At 39.2% G+C, this 21,194-nt stretch overlaps 5 protein-coding genes across 5 annotated transcripts; 2 read left to right on the top strand and 3 right to left on the bottom strand.

Moving 5' to 3' along the window:
* Positions 1–212: 212 nt before the first annotated feature.
* On the bottom strand, positions 213–5,720 carry LOC101306631 (translocon at the outer membrane of chloroplasts 64-like). Its single transcript, XM_004299479.1, has 13 exons — positions 5,453–5,720; positions 4,907–5,059; positions 4,535–4,659; positions 3,876–4,001; positions 3,263–3,445; positions 2,854–2,998; positions 2,261–2,429; positions 1,829–1,963; positions 1,535–1,735; positions 1,112–1,239; positions 976–1,027; positions 756–825; positions 213–627 (listed from the first exon to the last, which is right to left on the bottom strand). The coding sequence occupies exons 1-13, from the start codon at positions 5,656–5,658 to the stop codon at positions 542–544; spliced, it is 1,779 nt and encodes a 592-aa protein (XP_004299527.1). The 5' UTR covers positions 5,659–5,720; the 3' UTR covers positions 213–541.
* Positions 5,721–6,188: 468 nt separating this feature from the next.
* On the bottom strand, positions 6,189–8,980 carry LOC101306336 (prostaglandin E synthase 2-like). Its single transcript, XM_004299478.1, has 6 exons — positions 8,555–8,980; positions 8,215–8,349; positions 7,965–8,067; positions 7,570–7,664; positions 7,237–7,404; positions 6,189–6,657 (listed from the first exon to the last, which is right to left on the bottom strand). The coding sequence occupies exons 1-6, from the start codon at positions 8,898–8,900 to the stop codon at positions 6,497–6,499; spliced, it is 1,008 nt and encodes a 335-aa protein (XP_004299526.1). The 5' UTR covers positions 8,901–8,980; the 3' UTR covers positions 6,189–6,496.
* Positions 8,981–10,093: 1,113 nt separating this feature from the next.
* LOC101306045 (zinc finger protein VAR3, chloroplastic-like) lies at positions 10,094–13,060 on the top strand. The gene is made up of 7 exons (XM_004299477.1): positions 10,094–10,553; positions 10,782–10,899; positions 11,094–11,440; positions 11,886–12,002; positions 12,101–12,217; positions 12,462–12,554; positions 12,642–13,060. Exons 1-7 carry the CDS (start codon positions 10,168–10,170, stop codon positions 12,778–12,780), a joined length of 1,317 nt encoding a protein of 438 aa, XP_004299525.1. The 5' UTR covers positions 10,094–10,167; the 3' UTR covers positions 12,781–13,060.
* A 2,100-nt stretch (positions 13,061–15,160) lies between these two features.
* Positions 15,161–18,484, bottom strand: LOC101305757 (protein sel-1 homolog 1-like). The gene is made up of 6 exons (XM_004299476.1): positions 17,933–18,484; positions 17,325–17,816; positions 16,872–17,087; positions 16,337–16,660; positions 15,970–16,212; positions 15,161–15,592 (listed from the first exon to the last, which is right to left on the bottom strand). Exons 1-6 carry the CDS (start codon positions 18,482–18,484, stop codon positions 15,371–15,373), a joined length of 2,049 nt encoding a protein of 682 aa, XP_004299524.1. The 3' UTR covers positions 15,161–15,370.
* Positions 18,485–18,673: 189 nt separating this feature from the next.
* On the top strand, positions 18,674–21,131 carry LOC101305469 (Down syndrome critical region protein 3 homolog). Its single transcript, XM_004299475.1, has 11 exons — positions 18,674–18,730; positions 18,814–18,906; positions 18,995–19,059; positions 19,173–19,227; positions 19,344–19,433; positions 19,543–19,627; positions 19,733–19,828; positions 19,978–20,162; positions 20,243–20,331; positions 20,589–20,688; positions 20,762–21,131. Exons 1-11 carry the CDS (start codon positions 18,680–18,682, stop codon positions 20,804–20,806), a joined length of 954 nt encoding a protein of 317 aa, XP_004299523.1. The 5' UTR covers positions 18,674–18,679; the 3' UTR covers positions 20,807–21,131.
* Positions 21,132–21,194: the final 63 nt, after the last annotated feature.

The raw sequence follows: 21,194 nt of genomic DNA, 5'->3' as shown, positions 1-21,194 counted from the left end.
GGCTCCCTTATATTTATAGATGGCCTGAAAATCATGCCAAGACCTATATTTATTCTGGTTCAGTTTGCAAGGCTGAGCCAAGGATCACTGTCACCTGCGTTGTAGGCGTTTGTGTTGTAGCTTTGGACCTAGCGAGCCATGCTATGACATTATTGCTTCTCATGCGCTGTATGATTACCAAAAAGTTCAGCTAAAAACAGAAGTTAAGAAGTTGGAGAAAATGATATCATAATGATACTTAACCATGATCAATTGCTCTGAAGCTCGGTTCCTACAACATGGAATATTTAGAGAAACAAAATTGACTAGTTACATATATTGCGACAATAATAAGCTACTGCTCGGAAACAATAATTCATCAGAACTGCATCAGATCAAATAATAATTCAGAACCCCCCTCAAGCATATCCCTTCTCATCAAAATTGGTGTGCAAACTATCAATTCTATAAACGGGCTTTTCCAGGCAGACTGAATTTGACCATTTTCACTTTACAGCAACTGTTTCTTGTGATTTCCAAAATCTTGGATCAACTTGATCACTTACTGAACGAACAATTTCCTTAATCTTTCAGCAGCAGCTGCTGCTCTTTTATTTGTTGGTTCAAGAACATGTGCATATTTAAAGTCTGCAGGACAATAAAACTGGTGAGAATTATTCTACTTCAAGCCAGAATATATCTACGTATCGTGCTCATATTGTTTCCATTATGTTGGATATGGAACAGCATTTATTTAATAAAGAAGCCAATCTGACCTTCAATTGCCTCCTTATAGTAACCAAGCACCTCCCTCGCAGTGCCTCTTCGGAAATAAGCCTTCACATTCTGAAAACCCATAAAAGTATCAGCAAAAGTAAATAAAAAAAAATTGCATGCAAATGAAGGACTTGATGAAGAAGTCATTTATATAACAATTAATCATGAGGCCTGCAAGTCTGCAACATCTAACATGTCCTTGTGGAAAAAATAAGTTACCTTTTTGTCAAGGTTGATAGCCTGACTACAGTCTGCCTCAGCTTGTAAAAAACTGTGCGGGGAAAAATAAAAATAAATCAGAAGACAACACCAAGATATAAATTCAGTAAGTAAAAACCCAAACATGATGCATTACCTTCCAATTTCCAGATATGCTGCAGCCCTGTTACTGTAATATGTTGCATTATTGCCACTAAGTTTTATAGCTTCTGAATAAAACCCAATAGCCTTCTGATACTCTTTGGCTTTAAATGCTTGGTTTCCCTAAATATATTGAGATAAGAGGTTATTTAGGATATGAATATGTGAAACCGGCATCATAGTAATGTTACAAGTTAATCACTTCAAAAGAATTGCAAAGTCAATGGTCTACAAATTTAACATTCTTATCAACAGGGGAATGGTTAAATGCTTGCAAAATTCAAATCACATGCTTCCCAATATAATTTTTCAAGTAATGGAAGATTTGATTATAATATTCTGATGCCATTTATATTACATAGAGATGACAAAGCCAGCAACAAAGTAAAAAGCAGAAAACACAATAATGATGATTAACCTTTTCCTTGGAAACTTCAGCAGATTGCTCTCTGGTGAGTGCATTTTTTGATAATTTGGTGTTTGTAACAAGATCAGCCTGCTCTTGTAAAGATGTGTACATTGTCTGCAGTGTATCTAATAAAAAGCGATCACCCCCATGCCTGGCTATGAAGGAAACTGAAACAGGATTCTTGTTATGAAGTCCAAGTGGTATTGTGACCTGCAGATCAAAATAACAAAGGTTGATAAGAGAACTACACAACTACAAGCACAGAGAGTGGGAGAGGAAAGAGGGAGGGAAGGAGATTTTCACCTGACAGCAACCTGATAGGCTTGCAATGCTTAACAAACCAAAAGCACGACTACGGAAGTCCTCAGAGAGGAGAGGCTTCCCACCAAGTTTTGAAGGAGGATCTGCCACGGTCGGGATCACCAGAATCCCATCATCCTACAAAAGAAATTGAACATGAAATGAACCCACTCATAGCAAAGGTTGATAAACAGATGAAAAAGCACTAGGAAGACAAGCAGCATACAATTCCATTAAACTGGTAATCAAATGGATATTTCAAATGTTAACTTTGAGTACAGCCAATATGATTGAATCCAACCAAAACACAGTACCTGACAGACCAGTCAGACATCCAGCCAATCAAATATGGCATTTTAACTATGAGTACAATTGGTGAGGTGCAATTCATGTATCTATACTATGCAACATTCAGAAGAAAACAGATAATAATACCTTCAATAGAGCGTTGACAGCTGCATGCAATTCATTTTTAATAGACTTGCAGATTTCAACCTCCATATCTGATGACTCTGGTGGCCCACATAATTGAGCTGAAGTAGCAGGATCCAAAGTAGGCTTCACCAAATTAATCCATTCATCATGATTTTGTTTGAATTCATGTCTGTTGAAAGGAACCACAAAACAAAAAGAAAATCGAATGGAAACAAAAAAAGTGAGAAACTGCCTCCTTATGAACAAACAATAAAAAATGTACAAAACAAGCAATAAAATAAAACCAGGAGAAAAATTGAATATGTTATTATCTGCAATTGTACAATTTAAAAAAACATAGGCTTCCATATGTCTGACCAAGAGGATTGGAGTTATGTAACTGGAACTTTTACATCTCAATGATTTGTCAATAATTTAATGCAAATGCTTTGTGAGCCAATACTATTTTCCGTACATTTCCCACATTTTTGCAAAGTTCTTTGTCCTATGAAGAAATTACTATATCAATAAATGATACACTCCCTCAGTTGAAGTGTTTCACCTTCCTCCTTCCACACCAAACATAAGATTTAATAATGGCTAAGTAACCTCACCTTTGAAGAGACTGTGCAACATGAGCAAGCAGTTTTATTGATGAAACCTTTACAACACCATTTGTCTTCTCACCGTGAAATTTTCTCAAGCTTGGAACTTTTAAATTGAAATAGTTGTCAAGATTTTCATGCTTCAATACTTGTCCTGAACCAGAATATTGAGAAATTATCAGAACATTTTCAAAAACAGCAATAGAATAGTATTTGCAGTCCACCATTTCCTTTTACAACAAAAACACTTTCAACAAGTATAAGACTTTCACAGACCCTAATGATAAAACATTTATCCAATGGTGATAACAGTGACTTTTATAAACTTGGCAAAATACAAAAAGACAAAAATAATACACATGTTTAACCTGTAAAAGTAACTTAGAACAGGTCTCTAGACGAGGGGGGAAAAACTTACTTCCAAAATGCTTCTCAGTGGATTTGACAACTACTTGAGCAATCCTGTCTGTAGGAACCTTTACTTGTTGTAGGCAATCATCAGCTATCACAATTTGTCTTGGACTACGTGAAGATGCAAAAGGAAGTTGCAGCAACACATGACCAACTCGACCTAGAACCTTAGGATCCTTCGCAAACCATCCTGCAAAAGTGCTATATGAATTCAACACCTCAACATAAGGGAGACAAGATAGATTATGCTAACTTTTCTACACCTCAACATTTACTATTATTTAATAAATAACTATTTTCAGATAGCATTCACGCACATCATGCACTGGTCTCCTCAAAAAAACACCCGAAGGTTAAAACAAAAAATTGATCTGTCTATAACTGAAATCCATGCACCATCGACGACACCTTAGAGAAGAAATAGGTGCATGGCCATTACTAGATGATACACAAGTACGGGAACAAAATCCACAAATTCACAATTCTAGCAAATTTTATCTCCTTGATAACAATAGAGTAGGAGAATGTAACATTACAGGTATTATTTGATTTTTGTTGCACGTACATATAGTTGCACATTATCATATTTTCTAAAGAAGTATACAGAAACTTGTACATACCAACAGTATCAAGACTTGTCGAAACAGGTAAAACTCCACTGTGAGAAACAGCCCCATGCGAAGGTCGGAAACCCATAATGCCACAAAATGCCGCAGGTACTCTAACACCACCAACAGTATCAAGACCTACACCATGAAGGTAGCATGAGTATTAATAGGTTGATCTATAATCAAATAATTGTATTTACCTACACAAGATTTGGCACCTAATGGCTACAATACACCTCAACTTGTACTTAAAACAGGACACGGATTAACGAAGGGATCACACAATATAGTAAAGCAACTTAAAGAGGATTTTATCTCCCTGATTAAGTAAGTGATTAAGCAAAGATGTGCTTGGCCATATATGGGCAGATGGTAAACATTACATGTTTCAAAACAATGTTATCAACTGCAAGAAAAGAGAATTTCCAGGCATGCTAATGCTATGAACATATTGCAGTTCCAAGATATGAGAACTTTAATCATCTGAAAAGAAAACCAAATTCAACAAAGAACAAACTTAATTGCCTCTGATTTCAACCAAACAATTATAACAACCCCTCACAAGCCCTTCATGCATCTTCAATGTTTGTATATGTTCAATGACATATATCAAATCATGGGAAAGTGGATGTACAACACTTTGAGAAGAACCAGAGAAAGATGAAGCTCACCCAGGGAAAAGTCAGCAAGATTAGCTGCCACAGCCACAGCAGCTCCACTAGAGGATCCACCTGGTGTTTTTGATGGAGCTGTAGGGTTGGTAGGTGTAAAGTAATGCTCATTTTCTCCAGAAATGCTGAAAACAAACATGCCAAAAGGACTTTACATTAATTAATCTAATTGAAATATAGATACACTAAAAGTTCAATAGAGATGTCTGCTGTGCAGTGGTATATGGCACCATCACATTTGTATCATTAAGAGGGAGGCTTGAATAAACCTATCATCATTTAAAAAGTAATAATGCACATTCTTTTGTGCACCAAACCACTTTATAATCAAACACTCAGTTTGGAATCAACTACGCGCTCAATATCACGTACCTATATGCCAATTCGTCCACAACAGTTTTTCCAATGCATGTGGCTCCTCCTTGGACAAGTGTGGAAACCACAGGAGCTGTCCGAGAAGCCGGATCATGTGTTTTTGCCCAATCAGGATGACCGAATCCAGTTACATGTCCCTCTATATCAAACCTGCAACCACATTACAAATTTCTTCAAATTTTCAGGAAAACATAAAGTTGTCAATAATTACAACTTCAAAGAACAAAAAAATCAATCCAATCGACAGAAAAGCTGTTCATATATTTGTATCACATTCACGGTACTTTATATTAGTTCCAACCCGGAAGTCATAACACAGCTCAAATTCAGCGTGGGTTTCGATGCACCGAAATCAATAGGCAACAAGAAAGAAGCTTTCGGTTCTATTAAGAACGTCATTTTAACCATAAATATAGCAAACACTAAATTTCCAAAGTCCTCTCTCCCTTTCTACTCTCTTCAACACTCTCAATTAGGGTTTCAATCACTAAAAACAAAAACACAGTAGAAAGAGTGGCACAGAGAGAGAGAGAGATAGTATACACGTCGGAGACGGCGAAGGTGAGGCCGGTGAGGGGGTGAGGAGCTTTGGGAGGAGCCGGTTGGGGCGGAGGGAGGAGCTGAAGCTTCTCGACGAAGGCGCCAAAGTCTTCGCGGATGACCTGCTTCAGCTTCCGAGTCATGATCAGAATTCCGGCGAGGCCCAAGCCCAGCAGAACCCATAGACTGGCGGCCTGAGAGCTCCCCATGAGTCGAGGGTTTTGGCCTTTTGGGGTTTAGCGAAGAGAGGATAACGAAGAAGCAGCAGCATAACCTAGGCGGAGACGGTTCGTGGTGTTATGAGTAGCCAAGGGCCGTGGGGGTGTGAAATATCAGATAGCTCCTCCGGGTTTTTCGTTTTCTAATTTTTAGCCCTTTTAGTTTTTGTAAATTTCACTTTGGTCCTTCGGATCGACGTGCAGGTGAAGACAAATGTGTACAAGAGTCGTTTTGCACCTGCTAGACATTTCCTTGAGACACTACCAATGTGTATGGACCTCTACACTAGCTACACAGTCTCTCATTGCTTCTGCATTTCTAGAATACTTCCAATTTATGCACATCTTCGATTAGGGCACAGTTTATGCTTCTTTAGGACAAACTCGTAGAGCTCTGTTTCTTCACAGAGTGCTATGGATTTACGACTTAGACGATGTTGCAATGGAGAATGTAGGACTGGTTTTGGTGCAAAAAGGAATTGTTCGAAACCATACTAATGAAAAGCAAAGCTTCATTCATTAAATGAATCCAATCAACAGAGTAAGTTGCAAAGGATATTAATTAGATCTGAACAAAGTTACCATAGGTGATCCACAAGGGAGATTTTTATTGCCTACACTGCTGAACAATCATATCTAGTGTGATGATAAACAATCTCGGTTATCAAATTAATCGAATGCTAGCAAAATATTGCATATATCCCAGTTAATTTATAACTGAGTTCCCGGAGAAATGTTTGTTCTTTGTATTTGATTTAGTTTGCGACGGAAATGGCAAGCTCAAAAATGAAGTATAGAATCCAGCTACTGAGTCCAGAGGATTTCCCATCTATTCCTTAATCCTTGAAGGCTCTCCTACAGCACGCTCCATTCTTGAGTACCATTCTCCTATGCGTGTATGCTCAACCATATCTTTACCAGATCTCAAATAACGGATAGGTCTTAACACCCCAAAAACAGCTAGATCAGCCAAATTAGGTTTGGATCCCCCTGAAACACCAAACATTTAAAGTGAACATTCCCTCCAGGACAAAAAGAAGAACGAGATAACACATAGTTGTTACAAGACACTGTTATGATTTATGAACTTTGTTCGAAACAACTAATGCAAATGACAGTGTGTTCTCATTGCACAACTAGTTTTCAAATTTACTAACATGCCTTCAAATTTAATCTGGATAAAAGAGATAACTTGACAAATACACAAAACTTTGCAACTTTATTCTTTATGGTGTGGAGTACGAAAGTTCTCATTGCACAACTATTATTCAAATTTACTAACATATGATATGACTTCTAATTTGATCTGGATAAAAGAGATAACTTGACAAATACACATAACTTTGCAACTTTATTCTTTATGGTGTGGAGTACTTTCATATCAAGATTTGCATTACATACTATAAATGTATTTCTTATTTTTCTTGGCCAAAAGCAAATTCATCCATCTGTTTGTTTATGTGTGCCACCTAATGAATGCATTGCTGATAACAGAACTATTCAAAAATAATAATCTCATGCAATCTCTATGGAACATAACGTGCATAGGCCACAAGTTAGAGCACATACCAAGGAATTCCCGCCCATCTAGAGCATTGACCCATGTTTCTGCTGCTTCATACAAGGACGCACGTTCATCTGTAATGTTATATTTCTTCTTCAGTTTCTTAGACACAAAGTACATAGCTGCAGCACCAGCATACTTCACTGTAATTTTTTCTGTGTAACTGAAATTACCTGCAGTTACAAAAGAACTGCATTAGAATACTAATAATCACCAAATTCAATGTTCAAACTGGTTGTTCGGAAAAAGGAAAAAAATGTATATGTTCCAGTAAATACAAAAAGAAAGTAATGAAAGTTGCCTTAAGTGCCCAAATGCTATGATATGGATGTACTTACCATTGCTTGTGATATAGTCAAAGGACTCAAGGGCCTCAGATGTGTTTCGGTATATGTTTGGTGATAACATATGCACCAGGTGACTATCAACCCACCTATACCACAATAAAAAGCACACTGAAGTATCAATATTTATATTAGAAAGCCTACTACCAAGTATTACATGATCATGAATGTAAAGGCTCCAGGTATGCCACACAACTTCAAATTGTTTGGACAGCTTAATTTAAAAAACTTAGAAACATGACTCTGCATCAGTTTGCAATAGGGAGGGTGCACTAGAATCAAAGTGGTACAAGGTATGAGGAGTTTGGCCTCTGTGGAGTACAGGAGATACACTTTTCTGAAACCTGAACATGAGCACAATAAGCTAGAGAAAGAAAAGATTAGCATACTTGCGCCACTTTTTCTCTTCATCATCCGCATTTGAGGTAGAAACGGCCACTCTCTCCCCTACTCTGTCGGGAAGAATCTTCTCAGTCAAGGTATCAATTATAACTGCAAAGAGATGCATAATTAAATTTAACTAAAGCGTATAAACAATCTCAACCAACAAAAAATAACTAGAAATTCAACCAATCATAGAATATACTATTACAAGTAGAAATCAAACCGTGAAAAAGTAAACAATCTAAGAACAGCAACCTGATGAATCAACTAGCTGTTCCCCATCCACCATCAATATCGGAACCTTCTTATACTCCGAAAACTTGATCTCTTTCTTGCTGAGTGGGTTGACCTCCACAATTTTGTACGGTATATCATAGTAGTCCAGGAATGCTGAAACAACACCACGGAATTATCAACCAAATTAAAGTAACATATTACAACACTAGACATGGACATATCAGGATTGGTTAGAAACTCAAACTTTTTATAATTGTTTAAACTAATCTTATTCGAAATGATGAACGAAACGGATCCACTAAACATTCATAGCTAAAATTAGAGAACCTGAAGTAAAAGAGAGAGAGGTCATTTTTACCTTTAACTTTGTTACAGAAAGGGCAAGCTTCGTACTGGTACAGCACAACCTCCTTGGGCACGAGCTCAGCCGGAGGCGGCTCTTTGGCGTGGACTTCCTGAGCGAGTGACGTGGCTACAGCCACGGAAGCCAGGGTTCCGGCGACGCCGAAAGCCAGCTTGCGACCGGAAAATGACTCGGACCAGGGACGGCGAGCATGAGAGCCGGCGCTGCCGGCGGTGGTGTAGAGAGCAACCTGGAGAAGCCGGTGGCTTGCGGAGGATGAGGTGGCGGTTGCGCAGCCGTGAAGGGTGGCGATGGATCGGGAGAGGATGGGGAATGAGGCGAGAGTTGAAGCCCTTCTCATGGTGTTGGTTGAGGGGAAGATTGGAAGAGTGTAGAGGAAAAGAGGGTTTATGTTGATTTTGGGATCCAACTACTTACTGTGTGGGGTTTTGGGCTTTGCGTGGTGCTATCTCACCCGCGGGTGTGATTATTACTTTATTTTTTCGATTAATAATTCTTTAAATTTCTATTAATAATTCTGGTTATTACTTACCGGTCGAGCTTATTCTTTTTCTTTGTACAAAACAAATACCGCATGTTTGTTAAAAGGGATTGTCTAACCAGGCTTAAATTTTATACGAGTCTAGCACTCATGAAGCTGAGCTTATTCTAGAGTAAGTTTAACTCATATTTTGTGGAAGCAATCAAAATAACACCATCAACTCTAAACTACAACCACATAAAAGAACTCATAAACCTCCAACATTTAATTGCAGAACAGAACTTAGAAACACACAATTTGAAATCACAAAAATCTCAAACTTAAAAACACAGTGTTCATAAACCTAGAAATTTGATAACCCAAAAAAAAATTCAAACTCATATTCGATTCATAAAAATCATCTCTTAATACTTTGAAATTTCAAACTGAATTTTGGTAACACAAAGTCATACCTTAGCTACTATGTGGTTGTGAGGTGAAAGCCCCTTTTTCATGGAACCCAAAAAGATTTGAGAGTTGCTGATTTCGAATTCCAAAACGTAGAGCCAAAATTTGTTAGTGAAATTTTTGTATTCCTTGTCTTTGTTCTCATAGACTCTTTATGATTTCATGCGTTAGAATCGGCTTGTCGAAGGAGATCTATAAGTTGTAAGGATGCGAGAAAAAGAATTGACACGAGCGAAGACAACAACGATGAGGCTTCCGCAAACCCACCAATTTTAAGGCCGCTATGAAAAATGATGTGCGAGGATCTCGAGGACTCCATAACCTCATTAAAGTGAATCATTGTTGTCGCCGAACGTGAGTTTGGACTCCATAACCTCATTACATAGAGTTAACGATATTACTAACATCATGTACTAAAAATATTTCGTGATTCTAATGTCATGTACATTTATGATTGTTTTGAAACTTAAAACATCAAAATTAGAAGTGTATTATTTATTATTTACTGTTCTTAAAATTTTCTCCTTTTAATAAAAAAAAAAAGGAAAAAAAAATTAATCCGTCTAAAACCCCATACAAGTTCCACAGTGAACAAAACCCTGTGCTTTACCCATCTTCATCTTCCTCCTCCTCCATGCTCACTCTCTGAGCTCCATTATCCACAACCCCACACTCCACCATGTCATCCGCTTCAAAGTTCATCCGCTTCGGCACCGCGCTCTTCCGTTTCCCCAAATTACCTATCTCTCTTTCTCCTCCTCCTTCTCTCCTCTCTCTCAAACCGTTCTCCGCCTCACAATCCATCCTCTTCTCCCGCCACTGCTCCTCCTCCTCCGCCGCCGCCGCTTCCTCCGTCGATACCGCCACCTCTAGTATCACAGAAGCCCCGGTGCACCACCCCTGGCCGGAGTGGGTGGCTTTCGTCGATGGCCTGAAGACCAAGGGCTACTTTCTCAAACCGCCACCGCCTGCCGAGGACGGCGAGACTGACGGCGTTTACACCGATATGAATCAGTTGAAGGATGCTTGCCTTAGCTTTGCTCGTGACCGCTATGATGTTTTCAAGTAAAGCTTCTTTATCTTTTGCTCTGTTTCAGTTGTGAGTCTCATTTCTTGGATGTTCTACTTGATCAAATTTATAGGCTAAAATCATGTATAAAAGTAGCAACATTCTGAATCGAATTATAAAATTAATGGTGTAGTGAACAAAAGAATTGAGTTTTCGAGTGATGCTCTCTGTTTCTGGTTGTTTCTTGCATGATTTTAACCTTTTTGTTTTTGATTTATGTGCAGATCATTGTCTGTCGAAGACATTCAGGCACTTGTGGAGGGTGGATGTCCCAATTTGTTGCGAAAAGCTGTGAATTCAGGGAAGCGGTTGAGATTCTACGTGAAGCTGGACGAAGGGGATGTATGTAATCTCTCTCATCTACAAGATTTATGAATCATATTTTGTTTATTGAAGTGCACACAAGAACATAAAAGCTATTTTAGATCGTCAAAATGTAGAATGTATGTGTTCTATGATGCTTTGTTTATATTGCTCTTACTTTATTTCATACGTGGAATTGTAGATTGTGATTGGGATAGTGCTTTGTTGTATAGGTTTGCGGTGGTTGCAATCTGCGAGGTTCCTGTGATAGAGCTTATGTCGTTCTTAATGAATTTGAAGCAGCTGCCCGTACGGTGGATATAGTGCGAATATTAATGTACTATGCGCTAGATCCGCTCGTTATTTCCGGGCAGCAGAAACCTCCTGGCAGAGAGCTTGTAGAAACGTCTGCAAGAAAACTGCTGGCTAAGTTGCTTCAACTCAGTGAAACAGATGTTGACCCATCACTGCCAATGCCTGCGGCCAAAGCTCTTCCAAAGAAAAAACCATCTATCCGTTTGATGGATGATGAGCTGTCTCAAGCTGCTGAAATGAAGAGAGGAGATTGGATGTGTCCCAAGTGAGTCATACCATATGACCATTTCGTAGTTGACATAAATATCATATTTTGAACTACATATCTGCATTCCCTTAAGAAAGACTTGATTAGAGACTTAAGAGTTTACTTTTTCCATATATGGCCAAATTAATGCATATTGGAAATGATATGATGATTCTACCAGCAGCCATATCTGTTTCCCTTTCCTTCTTATTTTGAGATATTGATGTGGATTTCATGATTCACTCGTGAGTTTTCCTCTGTCTGATCAAGAAAATGCATTTTTGGTTCCATATGAATTTATCAGCACAATTTTTCCTTGACAAGCTTTTCCTGTAATTGCTTGTGTCTTTGCACTTTATATTACATTTAAGTCCATTGCATTGTACTTGACCTATTCCTTGAAATTGTATTGCTCGGTTTCACTAGATTCTGAACCACCAGAAACTTTTCTATTGTGTTGCAGATGCAATTTTCTGAACTTCGCAAAAAATATAAGATGTCTAGAGTGTAAAGAGGAGGGCCCACGAAAAGTTGATATGAGTGATGTTGAAATGAAAAAAGGGGACTGGGTCTGCTCTGAGTAAGTCATTTCATGTATGAATTACTCTTGCTTTTTCTTAGTTTAGGCCACCACCACATTCTTGTTTCCGACTTTCACATATCTTTATATTGTTACAGGTGCAATTTCATGAACTTCGCTAGAAATGTTCGCTGCCTAAAGTGTGAAGCTCAAGGGCCAAAGAGACCCGGTGTAGATGATGTCAAAATGAAGAAAGGAGACTGGAACTGCCCACAGTAATTCTTCTCTTTCTCTTAGCAAATGCAAAGATATTCAGCTGGCCAGCTATACCATAAGCTGGCACATCAAAAGCACCAGTTAATATAATGTTTAAAATCAGCAATAATACCAGTCTTCCTATATAGGGTATAGATTACCAGTCAGCAAGATTACTAGTGATCACACCAGTTCATATATATAAACAGCAGTTTTCATATGTAATTTGAGTTCTATATTCATCAGTTAGCTTTTGTATTCCAGGTGTGGGTTCATGAATTTCGCAAGCAAAAAGAATTGTCTCCGCTGTCAAGAGGTACGGCCCAAGCAAAACCCTGCAGATTGGGACTGTCCCTCGTAAGTTTCTTGCTCTTTGTTCACGTGTGGTTTAGATTTCATTTTATGGTTGACTGTACAACTTACTAAATGAGTTGCATATTGTAGATGTAATTTCATGAATTATTCAAGAAACACGGAATGCCTGAAGTGTAAATGTGAACGCCCTGACAGAGACACAACAGTATACCCTAAGAAGAAATTTCATACCGAGTATGAGGAGCACGAATGGAGGCGTCCTCGCTAGACCAAAAACGTTGTATTTCATGGAGATTTTTTCAAGGCAGGTGGTGCAGGACAAGATACGCCTGGTGACCGAGCACACTCATAAATCATCTGGTTTGTGATAACCGAAGAACACTCTGATGTATTGATGGAATGTCTGCAACTTTGTTCATTAGTTTTCTTATACTGGAGCAAGAACAGTAGCATGGGTTAGCTATAACTCCTCCCCAGAACATTAGGAGGAACCTTGTGTTACGATTAAACTTATAGCTATAATTGAAGGTTCATTATAATTTTTGCTCAACACTCTTTTAAGATTGTAATTATTCAGTGCAAAACAAACTCAAGAGAATTTGTTGCCTTACGAAGACTGGCACAATATTTAGATTACTTCATCTTTATCAGAGCTAGTATTTGCTATTATTATTTAAACTCGAAATTAATAATTAAAACAAAGAAAAGAAAAAAAAAAAAAGAAGAGGAGGCGCCTGTCATGGCGAGAATGCCCTTATGAGAAAGCAGACTCGATTCAGAGCTCGAGGGCAGATGTTGTAATTTGGCACGGGGCGAATGTGTATAAGTACAACTCAAACAAACCCTAGAAGATAAAGAGTGAAGCAGTAGAGCTAAAATGCCGTCAATGCGCGAGCTCTACCAGACAGTCCAAAGGCACCGGTAAATCTCTCTCTGTCTATTCTTCTCAGTTTGTTGGTTTTGGATGCTAAATTTTCTACGCCGTAGATTTAGGTTTTACTTGAATTGATGGTTAGACCGTTAGAGCTATTTTACGAATCTTGAGTTGTGGTGGCGGTGATGAAACAAAGGCCGGACTTACAGCTGCCGGCGATAATGGCCGGTAGTAGATTGATGAGACTCTTGACGTGAAGGTGTTGTTTGCTGAGCCACAGATGAGCTCTGTACTATATGCAAATGGTTAATTTTTGTTCTTTTAGTAACTAGTGATGGGGATGATTGTGTAGTTATATGAATTGGGGGTGGCAATGATGAAACAAAGGTTGGACTTACAGCATCATATATTGATACAAAGGTGGTGATAGATCAGCCACTGCTTACTTTTAATAGCATCACTTCGTTCTCTTTCAAACCATCATTTTGCTTAGTCGGAATGTGTATGTTTCCTCAATCTGTTGTGATACATGGTTTGAATTGACCTATACATACTCTTTTGCAGATGAAAGTTTTTGGAGATGAAGTGTGTGCAATTTGTATGAAGTACACTAGCTTTGCCCGGAATGACGTAAGAGATGGTAATGTTCCTTATCAGTGATGGAGCTGAAAGTCAGTGGACGCCCAAAATTCACACATCAAATCTGTATGTTTTGCCAAGCCCCAAGTAAGGGAGGAAGTCAAGCTCAATATCTTGAGATATCACCCTTAAGAGCTTCCTGAAGTCAGAAAGCTACATACAACATCTCTATCTAAATAAAAAGATAATTGTAGAGCCAATGGCTGATCCATCTCCTTTGAATCGCAGTCTCTCACAGGAGACGGATCAGCCATTAGCTCTACATTTGGAATCTTTTTCCTTAGCGAGAGATATTGAATGTAGCTTTCCGTCTTCAGGGACCATTTTAAGGGTGATCTCAAGATATGAGCTTGACTTTCTTTGTTCAGAACTGGGACTTGGGTATAACTTACAAATTCGGTGTGAATTGCATGATGGACTGTGGTGTGTTGTATTGACTCAATACTCTAGGATTTGTTTTGCATCAAATGGGCAAACCTGAGCCACAAAGGTTTTTAGATGCACATTTTTGTCATAGTGCTATGTATTTGCATTGTTTGGCTGCAACAACTTACTAAAATAGTTACATATTGGTCAGGTTATATGATGAGCGATTGTTACGAAATCCAATCGTTTTGAGACGGATGCACAATGGAGCTGACCTTGGCCTTCTCAAATTACAAGTAGCACATTGTTGATTTTTTTTTGAAGACCATTGTTGATTTCTTAGTGTCGGAGAGATTTTTTCAAGTTTTCCAACTTTTGCCACTTGATGTATATTTCGGAACTTATCCACCAATATTGTTCTTTGCTGTCTTGGAGGTTGATTTCATGGATGTTGTCACGAGTCCAGAGGTGTCCTATTAATCTCACAATTTGTTTTCATTGCCACATCCATACTTATTGAGATTCTAATTGTTTTTAAAAATCATCTTCCTTCCTTTTACAATTGGATTACATACTCCTGTCCTTACTGAGATTCAAACTTGCACATTATATAGTAGTATCGTATGTTTCAGAACCTAAAAAAGTAATGGAATAATGTATTTTAGGATGTCCTGTGGAAAAGATTTTAATAGGAAATAGAAATGGAAATGAATCAAAGTTGAGCCGAATTTGGCAACTCGACCAAGAGAAAAGAAAAAAAACTTAAGTTGGCAACTACCAAATCCAATGTGAAGTACGTGGTTCCGAATGAGGCGAAAGCTGTCATTTACATCCTAACTCTTTGGTAAAATCCTAAAAATGAAAGACCTCAAGAGGGCCAGATTCCTGTACATCATATATATCCTAGAGGAAAATATTTGTTGTTCACACAGAGCAACCAAAAAAGCATGTGATTTGTGAGGCATCATTACTGTAAAAACTAATTGGGTACAGGCGCAACAAGTTCATTTGGATTGGGCGGCATAGCCACTCCAGCAGGGACTACTACAGCATGCCTGCGTTGTCGCTCACGGAGATATAGGACAGTGAGGAGACAAACAAAAAGAGTCAATATTGTTGCATTTCCTTCCTCCAGCAACACATTATCTATCCACTCTTCCAATTTTGGATAGACTTCAGGCAACGAGTCAATCAAATGGACCTGCATTTAGAACCAAAAGGAGAAAAACAGCCAATGAAGGGAAGTTCCAGAAACCGAATCAATCTAAGGCAGGATCTTAAAATTGAAGTTACAGATTAAGGATGCACTTTAAAAGAATCCATTGCAAATAAGGAATTTACGTTCAAAAAAATAAAGAAATATGAGAAAACTTCAATTGATTTGACCAAACACGGGTTAAAAATTCATATCATAAAGGTAGACTATCTTAGTGTTCATACCTAATCCTGAGTATAAGACAACTTAAAATATCGCTGCCAGATAAAACTGACGGTATAGTATACTATAAATCTACAATGGTTGGAAGATCTAATGATTACCAAAAACTATTATTCAACAAGGCAGTGAAAAGAACTTACCAGAAATCCATTGGCATAATTCTTTCGTATCCATAAGCTTGCAAGGGCTAGTGTGACTGGTAACTTTGCTGCCGGATCAATCTCTAAGGCTTGATCATAGTAACGTTTGGCTAGATGGAGATCCAAAGGTAATCCTTGTCCATGCTCATGCATGTAGCCCAGGTTGAACATGGCTTGTGCATTAGATTGGGACCTAGCATGCTTGTAAGCCTCTGCTGCACGTTCATAATCCCTTTCAGTACCCTAAGAAACGAAGAAACATAAATAGTCAAGCAGATATCAAGCTGCAGAAGTCAACTAAAATATTTTGGTCAAGCAGACTTGAACCAAGCTAAATGATGAGCATATATCATCTTGTGGCACCTACCTGACCATAGTAATATGCATCCCCAATCAGCAAAGCAGCATGTTCATTACCCTGCTCAGATGCTTGCCACCACAAAGAATGTGCCCGCTGATGTCTTTCTGCATCTGTACAAAAGCCAGATTCTCCCATGCACATGCTATCTTCTCCGTACTTGTCAAGAATCCATGCAGCATTACTTTGTGCTACCTCATAGCCTAACTCAGCCATCCTTGAGTACAAGAAAAATGCCTTCCCCACATCCCCCTTTAAGTACGACTCCAGTGCCCATCTGGACAAGGAACTCCATGGCCCCCTTTCAGCAACTAGCTTGTATAACACAGTGGCCTGAAACCAATGATATTTTATTATGCAGTGAACTAGTTAATATATCAATAATTCAATATGGGTGGTGGTGCAGTTATGAAAATTTAAAGGCAAACTACAACAAACACATTAATTTCAAAAAGTAACAAACTTTTTTCTCTTTGCGGAAATGAGAGAAAATATAAACGGAGACATATCATTGAAATAAAAAAAACTAGAGGAAAAAGTTTACCCTGGGAAGATTTTTCTTAAGCCCCACTCCAGTATGAAACATCTTTGCAAGCTGGTAGAATGCCTTTGGTTGACCTGCATTAGCAGCCGCAATGAAGTATTGACATGCAAGTTTCACATCTCTTTTTACCCCAATCCCTTTGAGATAAAGTACTCCTAAGTTATAGTGCCCGCCAGCGTCTCGATTCTCAGCAGCCTTCTCAAAGTACTCTTTTGCCTACAACAGAGAGGACAACATATAAATCAACCTACAAATGAATCCAACCGTACATGACCAACAGCAATTACGAAATTCAAGGAATTTTGAAATATTATCAAAGGTTTGGGTTTTATTTGCAGGGATCATAGATTGAACATGATAGCTGTACCCACAATTCCAATGCCATATTTCACAGAGCATATAAACAAATAAAGCTTCACAACACGCGCGCACACACACACACCGATATATTACCTTAGTGTAGTTCTTCTTCTCCACTCCATAACCTTTAACATACAAATATCCCATCCCATTATAAGACGAATAAAGCTCTTGTTTAGATGCTAATGAAAGCCACTCGAGAGCCTTGGTGTAATTCCTCTCCACCCCAGCTCCTCTAGCATAAATCTCACCAAGAAACTCCATCGCCCTAGGCTCTCCCTTATCCACAGACTTGAGAAACCACGACAATGCCTTGGCATGGTCCCGGCGCAACCCTCTCAGCCCGAAATAGTAAAACAGTCCAATCTTATACATTGCAAGAGAATTCCCCTTCTGAGCCTGATACTCCAGAATCTGAAAGTCCTCATCTTCTTCACCTCGGCTCTTCCTCAATGCCTCCTTATTCTCTTCTGCTCCATTGTGGATCCTCACCGGCTCAATCACCGGAGAGTCCTTGGAGATCAAGAAGCTATTCACAGCTGCCTCGGCTAACTCCGCGTAAAGCTTAACCGCTTTTTCAAACATCTGCAATCCGATACCAACCAAACAACACTCAACAAACCTAGCATTTCATGAACCCTAACATTTCAATTGAACTGAAACAGAAATAGTGAAACTCAAAAGAGGTATAGTTTCCATACATCTTGCCTAAAGTAAGTATAAGCCAGAGCCATCTTCGACTGCATATTGCCGCCGTCTGCGGCGAAGTAGTGATACGTGAACGCCTTGGCCTTGTTCTGCTTCCTCATCTGTCCACTACCAATCAGAAACCCCAGCACGGACCGCGCGTGAGGAACCCCGCGGGAAGCGGACTCCTCGATCTCGGAGACCGCCTCCTCCATCAGCGCCGTGTCGCCGGAGCTGACGGACTTGATCAATTTCGACACTGTGGAGTAGTACTGCTCGTCCGACTGGTCGTACGGCTCCGGCTTGAGCGGGTCGGGTTCGAAGATCGGCCGCCACGAGCCCGGGTCGAGCTCGTCCTCGGATTGCGGATACGCCGAGTCGCCGAACTCGTCCCAGTCGGCCGAGTCATTCTGAGTCGTCGGATCGGTTGCCGCTCCGTCGCCGTCGGGCGCGGCGGGGCTGTTCAAGACGTCGTCTGGAGAAAGAACCAGAACAAACGGCCGCGCTGAAATCGAAACGGCGAAGAGAGAGAAAACCGCCACCGCCAAAACCAATCTCCGATTCATCTCTCAACCAAGAAGAAGAAGAAACCAGTGAGAAAATTATGAGGGGTAATATTGAGATGTTAGTTATACCTATTTTTTTGTTATTGCGGTTACTACTTGCCACGTAGATCGCCGTCACTTGGCCAATGAGGTACCTCCACGTCAGCGGGCCTTATAGGCTATAGGAGCTGCTGACTTGCTTTGGTTCTGTTAACAATGTCGATTGAGCTCAAGCTTTCCCGGGTTAATCGAGTCTATCGTCCTTCTGTAATTTTCTGTCTGACGTTTTTTGTTATTATTTATTTTTAAATTAACGTGATCGTGACGGAGGTGACATTGAAATTTTTCAGGAGGTTGTTGAAGGCAAAATCATAGTGAAATCTTCGTCTTCGATCTCCCACTATGGAATTCGGATCGCGGTTGATGGGTCTGTCACTCTGCAGGTTCGAATCTCACCGTTTGTTATTAATTCCAGAAGCTGGTTAGAGTGGTGTGGTGAAATTAAAGGTTTATATTTGGTTGCTTATGAAGGTTCGGGGAGGATCGGCCGGAGTTATCGAGAGTCTGGTTGGTGCTGCCAAGCCTATTTCTATTCTGTGAGTCTGATTTTATTTTTTATTTTTTTTGGTTTCTGGTGTGTTACACTCTACTCTTTGGCTCATATGGAAGCGTTCTGCAACCAATTGGTGTTTTTCTCACTTGAAAGCAGGAACAAAATTGTTGAGGTTAGACCTGCTGGGAAGATTGCTTCAGGCATTACCGAGGTACGAACAACAGATAGTTTAACTATAGCCACTGTTTTCGTGTTGCAGTGAATTATGGTGAATTTGAATTTGCAATGTGCATCGTTTGCGAATTAAAGTTTCTGTGTTTGTGGCAGATACCATTTTCCATGAATATCAGGCAACCGAGAGAAGAGAACCTCGAAAAGTTCTATGAGACTTTCCATGGAGGAAATATTAACATTCAGGTGCATCTTGTTGTCTTGGAAAATATCACTGCTTCTGATTGCGTTTGAGATGCATTTTTCTTTTCAATAGTTAACCGAGACATGATAATGAATTGTATTTGTGCCATAGTATTTAGTAACTGTAGATATATCGAGAGGGTACCTGTATAAGTCATTATCGACAACCATGGAGTTCATAGTTGAAAGTGATAAGGGTATGTACTGACTCTGGATTTAGATGCTATCTGATTTTATTTTGTGTGGTTTCGTTTACATATATTAGTTAAAGTAACTGGGTTTGTGGTTCTGTGTTTGATCAGCTGATGCTATTGAGCGACCAGTTTCTCCGGAGATGGTTGTCTTTTACATTACTCAGGATACTCAAAGACATCCACTACTTCCTCAACTGAAATCAGGTTTGCTGCTTACTTCCTGTTGCATTTTATATCTATCTCTAGTTACTGTACTTATAAATTTGGAATATTGTTAGCCATGATTACTGGATAGGGAATGCGCAATTTCTTTGCATGATATACCATGATTGACGAGAGGTATTTCTGAATAGGTGGATTTCGAATTGTTGGGAAGATGGCCACTCAGTGTTCCTTAACGGATCCTGTTAGTGGTGAACTGACAGTAGAAGGATCTGCAGTTCCAATTTCTTCCATTGATATACACTTGCTTCGTGTAGAGTCAATCCTTCTAGGGGATAAAATTGTGACCGAGAAATCTGTGGTTCAGACTACACAGGTATGTTCCGTTTCTCATCTTCTCAACATATACAACTCAACTTGTCATAACAACATTCCAGGTTCTTTTTCATACATCAGATAGCAGATGGAGACGTCTGTCATAATATGACTCTGCCCATACATGTTATACTTCCCCGTCTTTTGACATGTCCTACAGTCTCAGCAGGGTAAGTTCCCAACATCAAATATTTTCACCCCAAAATCCTACTTTAGTGTGAATTGTTTTTGAATGTTAAATAATACTGAAACCCGGAATAAAGAAAATCCTAGTTGGTAGTAGCAGGCTTATGAAACTCAAAATGGCATTTAGTTCAAGTATTTTGGCTAAATTCAAGAATAATTCTGATTGCCAGACAGTTTTGTTCTATGCTTTCCATTCAAGACACAATAACTTAAGACAACTCTTTGTTTACTATTTATGCAGGCCATTCTCGATTGAATTTAAAGTCGTCATAGTCATAACATTTCAGTCAGAGGTAGCCAAATTGCATTCGAAGTCTGATCCTACAACTCCCAGGCTATGGGTAAGCATCGTGTAAGATATGTAATCATACTGATAAATGTTAGTTGTATCTTAATTCTCTTCTCCATCCACAGCTTGCAATGGAGAGTCTACCGCTTGAACTCGTTAGAACAAGGTGATATGAGCTGGAGAAAGGTTACAGACAGGATTGATACTTCTACACTTACAGAGGGTTCATTGCACTCCTCTCTTCCCACATTTGACCTATCCTGGTCAGGACTCCCCAGTTGTTAGTCCTCTTGGCGTTTGTGTCAAGTTTATTCAGCTTCATGACCTTGCCGAAAAGGAATACACATCAGCACGTACATTCGAAATATGGTCATATTAGCCTTAACTAGTTGAGTCCAATTCCTTGTATGGGTATCCGCTGAACCTTAATATGCTGATCTTTTATAATTTTTGAGTTCGAAACCAGAAATCTTTGATGATTGTCCACATATGTTAGAATTTAGTTCGGATGAACTGTTTTTTGTGAATTGAATTTAGATTGGTACCCAAAATTTGCAC

Source organism: Fragaria vesca, linkage group LG5 (assembly GCF_000184155.1).
Source record: "Fragaria vesca subsp. vesca linkage group LG5, FraVesHawaii_1.0, whole genome shotgun sequence".
NCBI classification, from domain to species: Eukaryota; Viridiplantae; Streptophyta; class Magnoliopsida; order Rosales; family Rosaceae; genus Fragaria; species Fragaria vesca.
The sequence above is the reverse complement of the archived record's forward strand: the minus strand, read 5'-3'. Positions and strand labels throughout refer to the sequence as shown.

Excerpts from the sequence above, each read along its gene's own strand:
- LOC101305469 (XM_004299475.1), top strand. The coding sequence starts at position 18,680 with ATGTCGATTGAGCTCAAGCTTTCCCGGGTTAATCGAGTCTATCGTCCT. Across the intron at positions 19,228-19,343 it reads TTGCTTCAGGCATTACCGAG|ATACCATTTTCCATGAATAT; the intron begins GTACGAACAACA and ends TGTTTGTGGCAG. Across the intron at positions 19,829-19,977 it reads ACTTCCTCAACTGAAATCAG|GTGGATTTCGAATTGTTGGG; the intron begins GTTTGCTGCTTA and ends ATTTCTGAATAG.
- LOC101306631 (XM_004299479.1), bottom strand. The coding sequence starts at position 5,658 with ATGGGGAGCTCTCAGGCCGCCAGTCTATGGGTTCTGCTGGGCTTGGGC. Across the intron at positions 3,446-3,875 it reads GACAAGTCTTGATACTGTTG|GATGGTTTGCGAAGGATCCT; the intron begins GTATGTACAAGT and ends GCACTTTTGCAG. Across the intron at positions 1,240-1,534 it reads CTGAAGTTTCCAAGGAAAAG|GGAAACCAAGCATTTAAAGC; the intron begins GTTAATCATCAT and ends CAATATATTTAG.
- LOC101306336 (XM_004299478.1), bottom strand. The coding sequence starts at position 8,900 with ATGAGAAGGGCTTCAACTCTCGCCTCATTCCCCATCCTCTCCCGATCC. Across the intron at positions 7,665-7,964 it reads GAAGAGAAAAAGTGGCGCAA|GTGGGTTGATAGTCACCTGG; the intron begins GTATGCTAATCT and ends ATTGTGGTATAG. Across the intron at positions 7,405-7,569 it reads TGACTATATCACAAGCAATG|GTAATTTCAGTTACACAGAA; the intron begins GTAAGTACATCC and ends TTGTAACTGCAG.
- LOC101306045 (XM_004299477.1), top strand. The coding sequence starts at position 10,168 with ATGTCATCCGCTTCAAAGTTCATCCGCTTCGGCACCGCGCTCTTCCGT. Across the intron at positions 11,441-11,885 it reads GGAGATTGGATGTGTCCCAA|ATGCAATTTTCTGAACTTCG; the intron begins GTGAGTCATACC and ends ATTGTGTTGCAG. Across the intron at positions 12,555-12,641 it reads GCAGATTGGGACTGTCCCTC|ATGTAATTTCATGAATTATT; the intron begins GTAAGTTTCTTG and ends TGCATATTGTAG.
- LOC101305757 (XM_004299476.1), bottom strand. The coding sequence starts at position 18,484 with ATGAATCGGAGATTGGTTTTGGCGGTGGCGGTTTTCTCTCTCTTCGCC. Across the intron at positions 16,661-16,871 it reads TTAAGAAAAATCTTCCCAGG|GCCACTGTGTTATACAAGCT; the intron begins GTAAACTTTTTC and ends CATTGGTTTCAG. Across the intron at positions 16,213-16,336 it reads ATGCATATTACTATGGTCAG|GGTACTGAAAGGGATTATGA; the intron begins GTAGGTGCCACA and ends TTCGTTTCTTAG.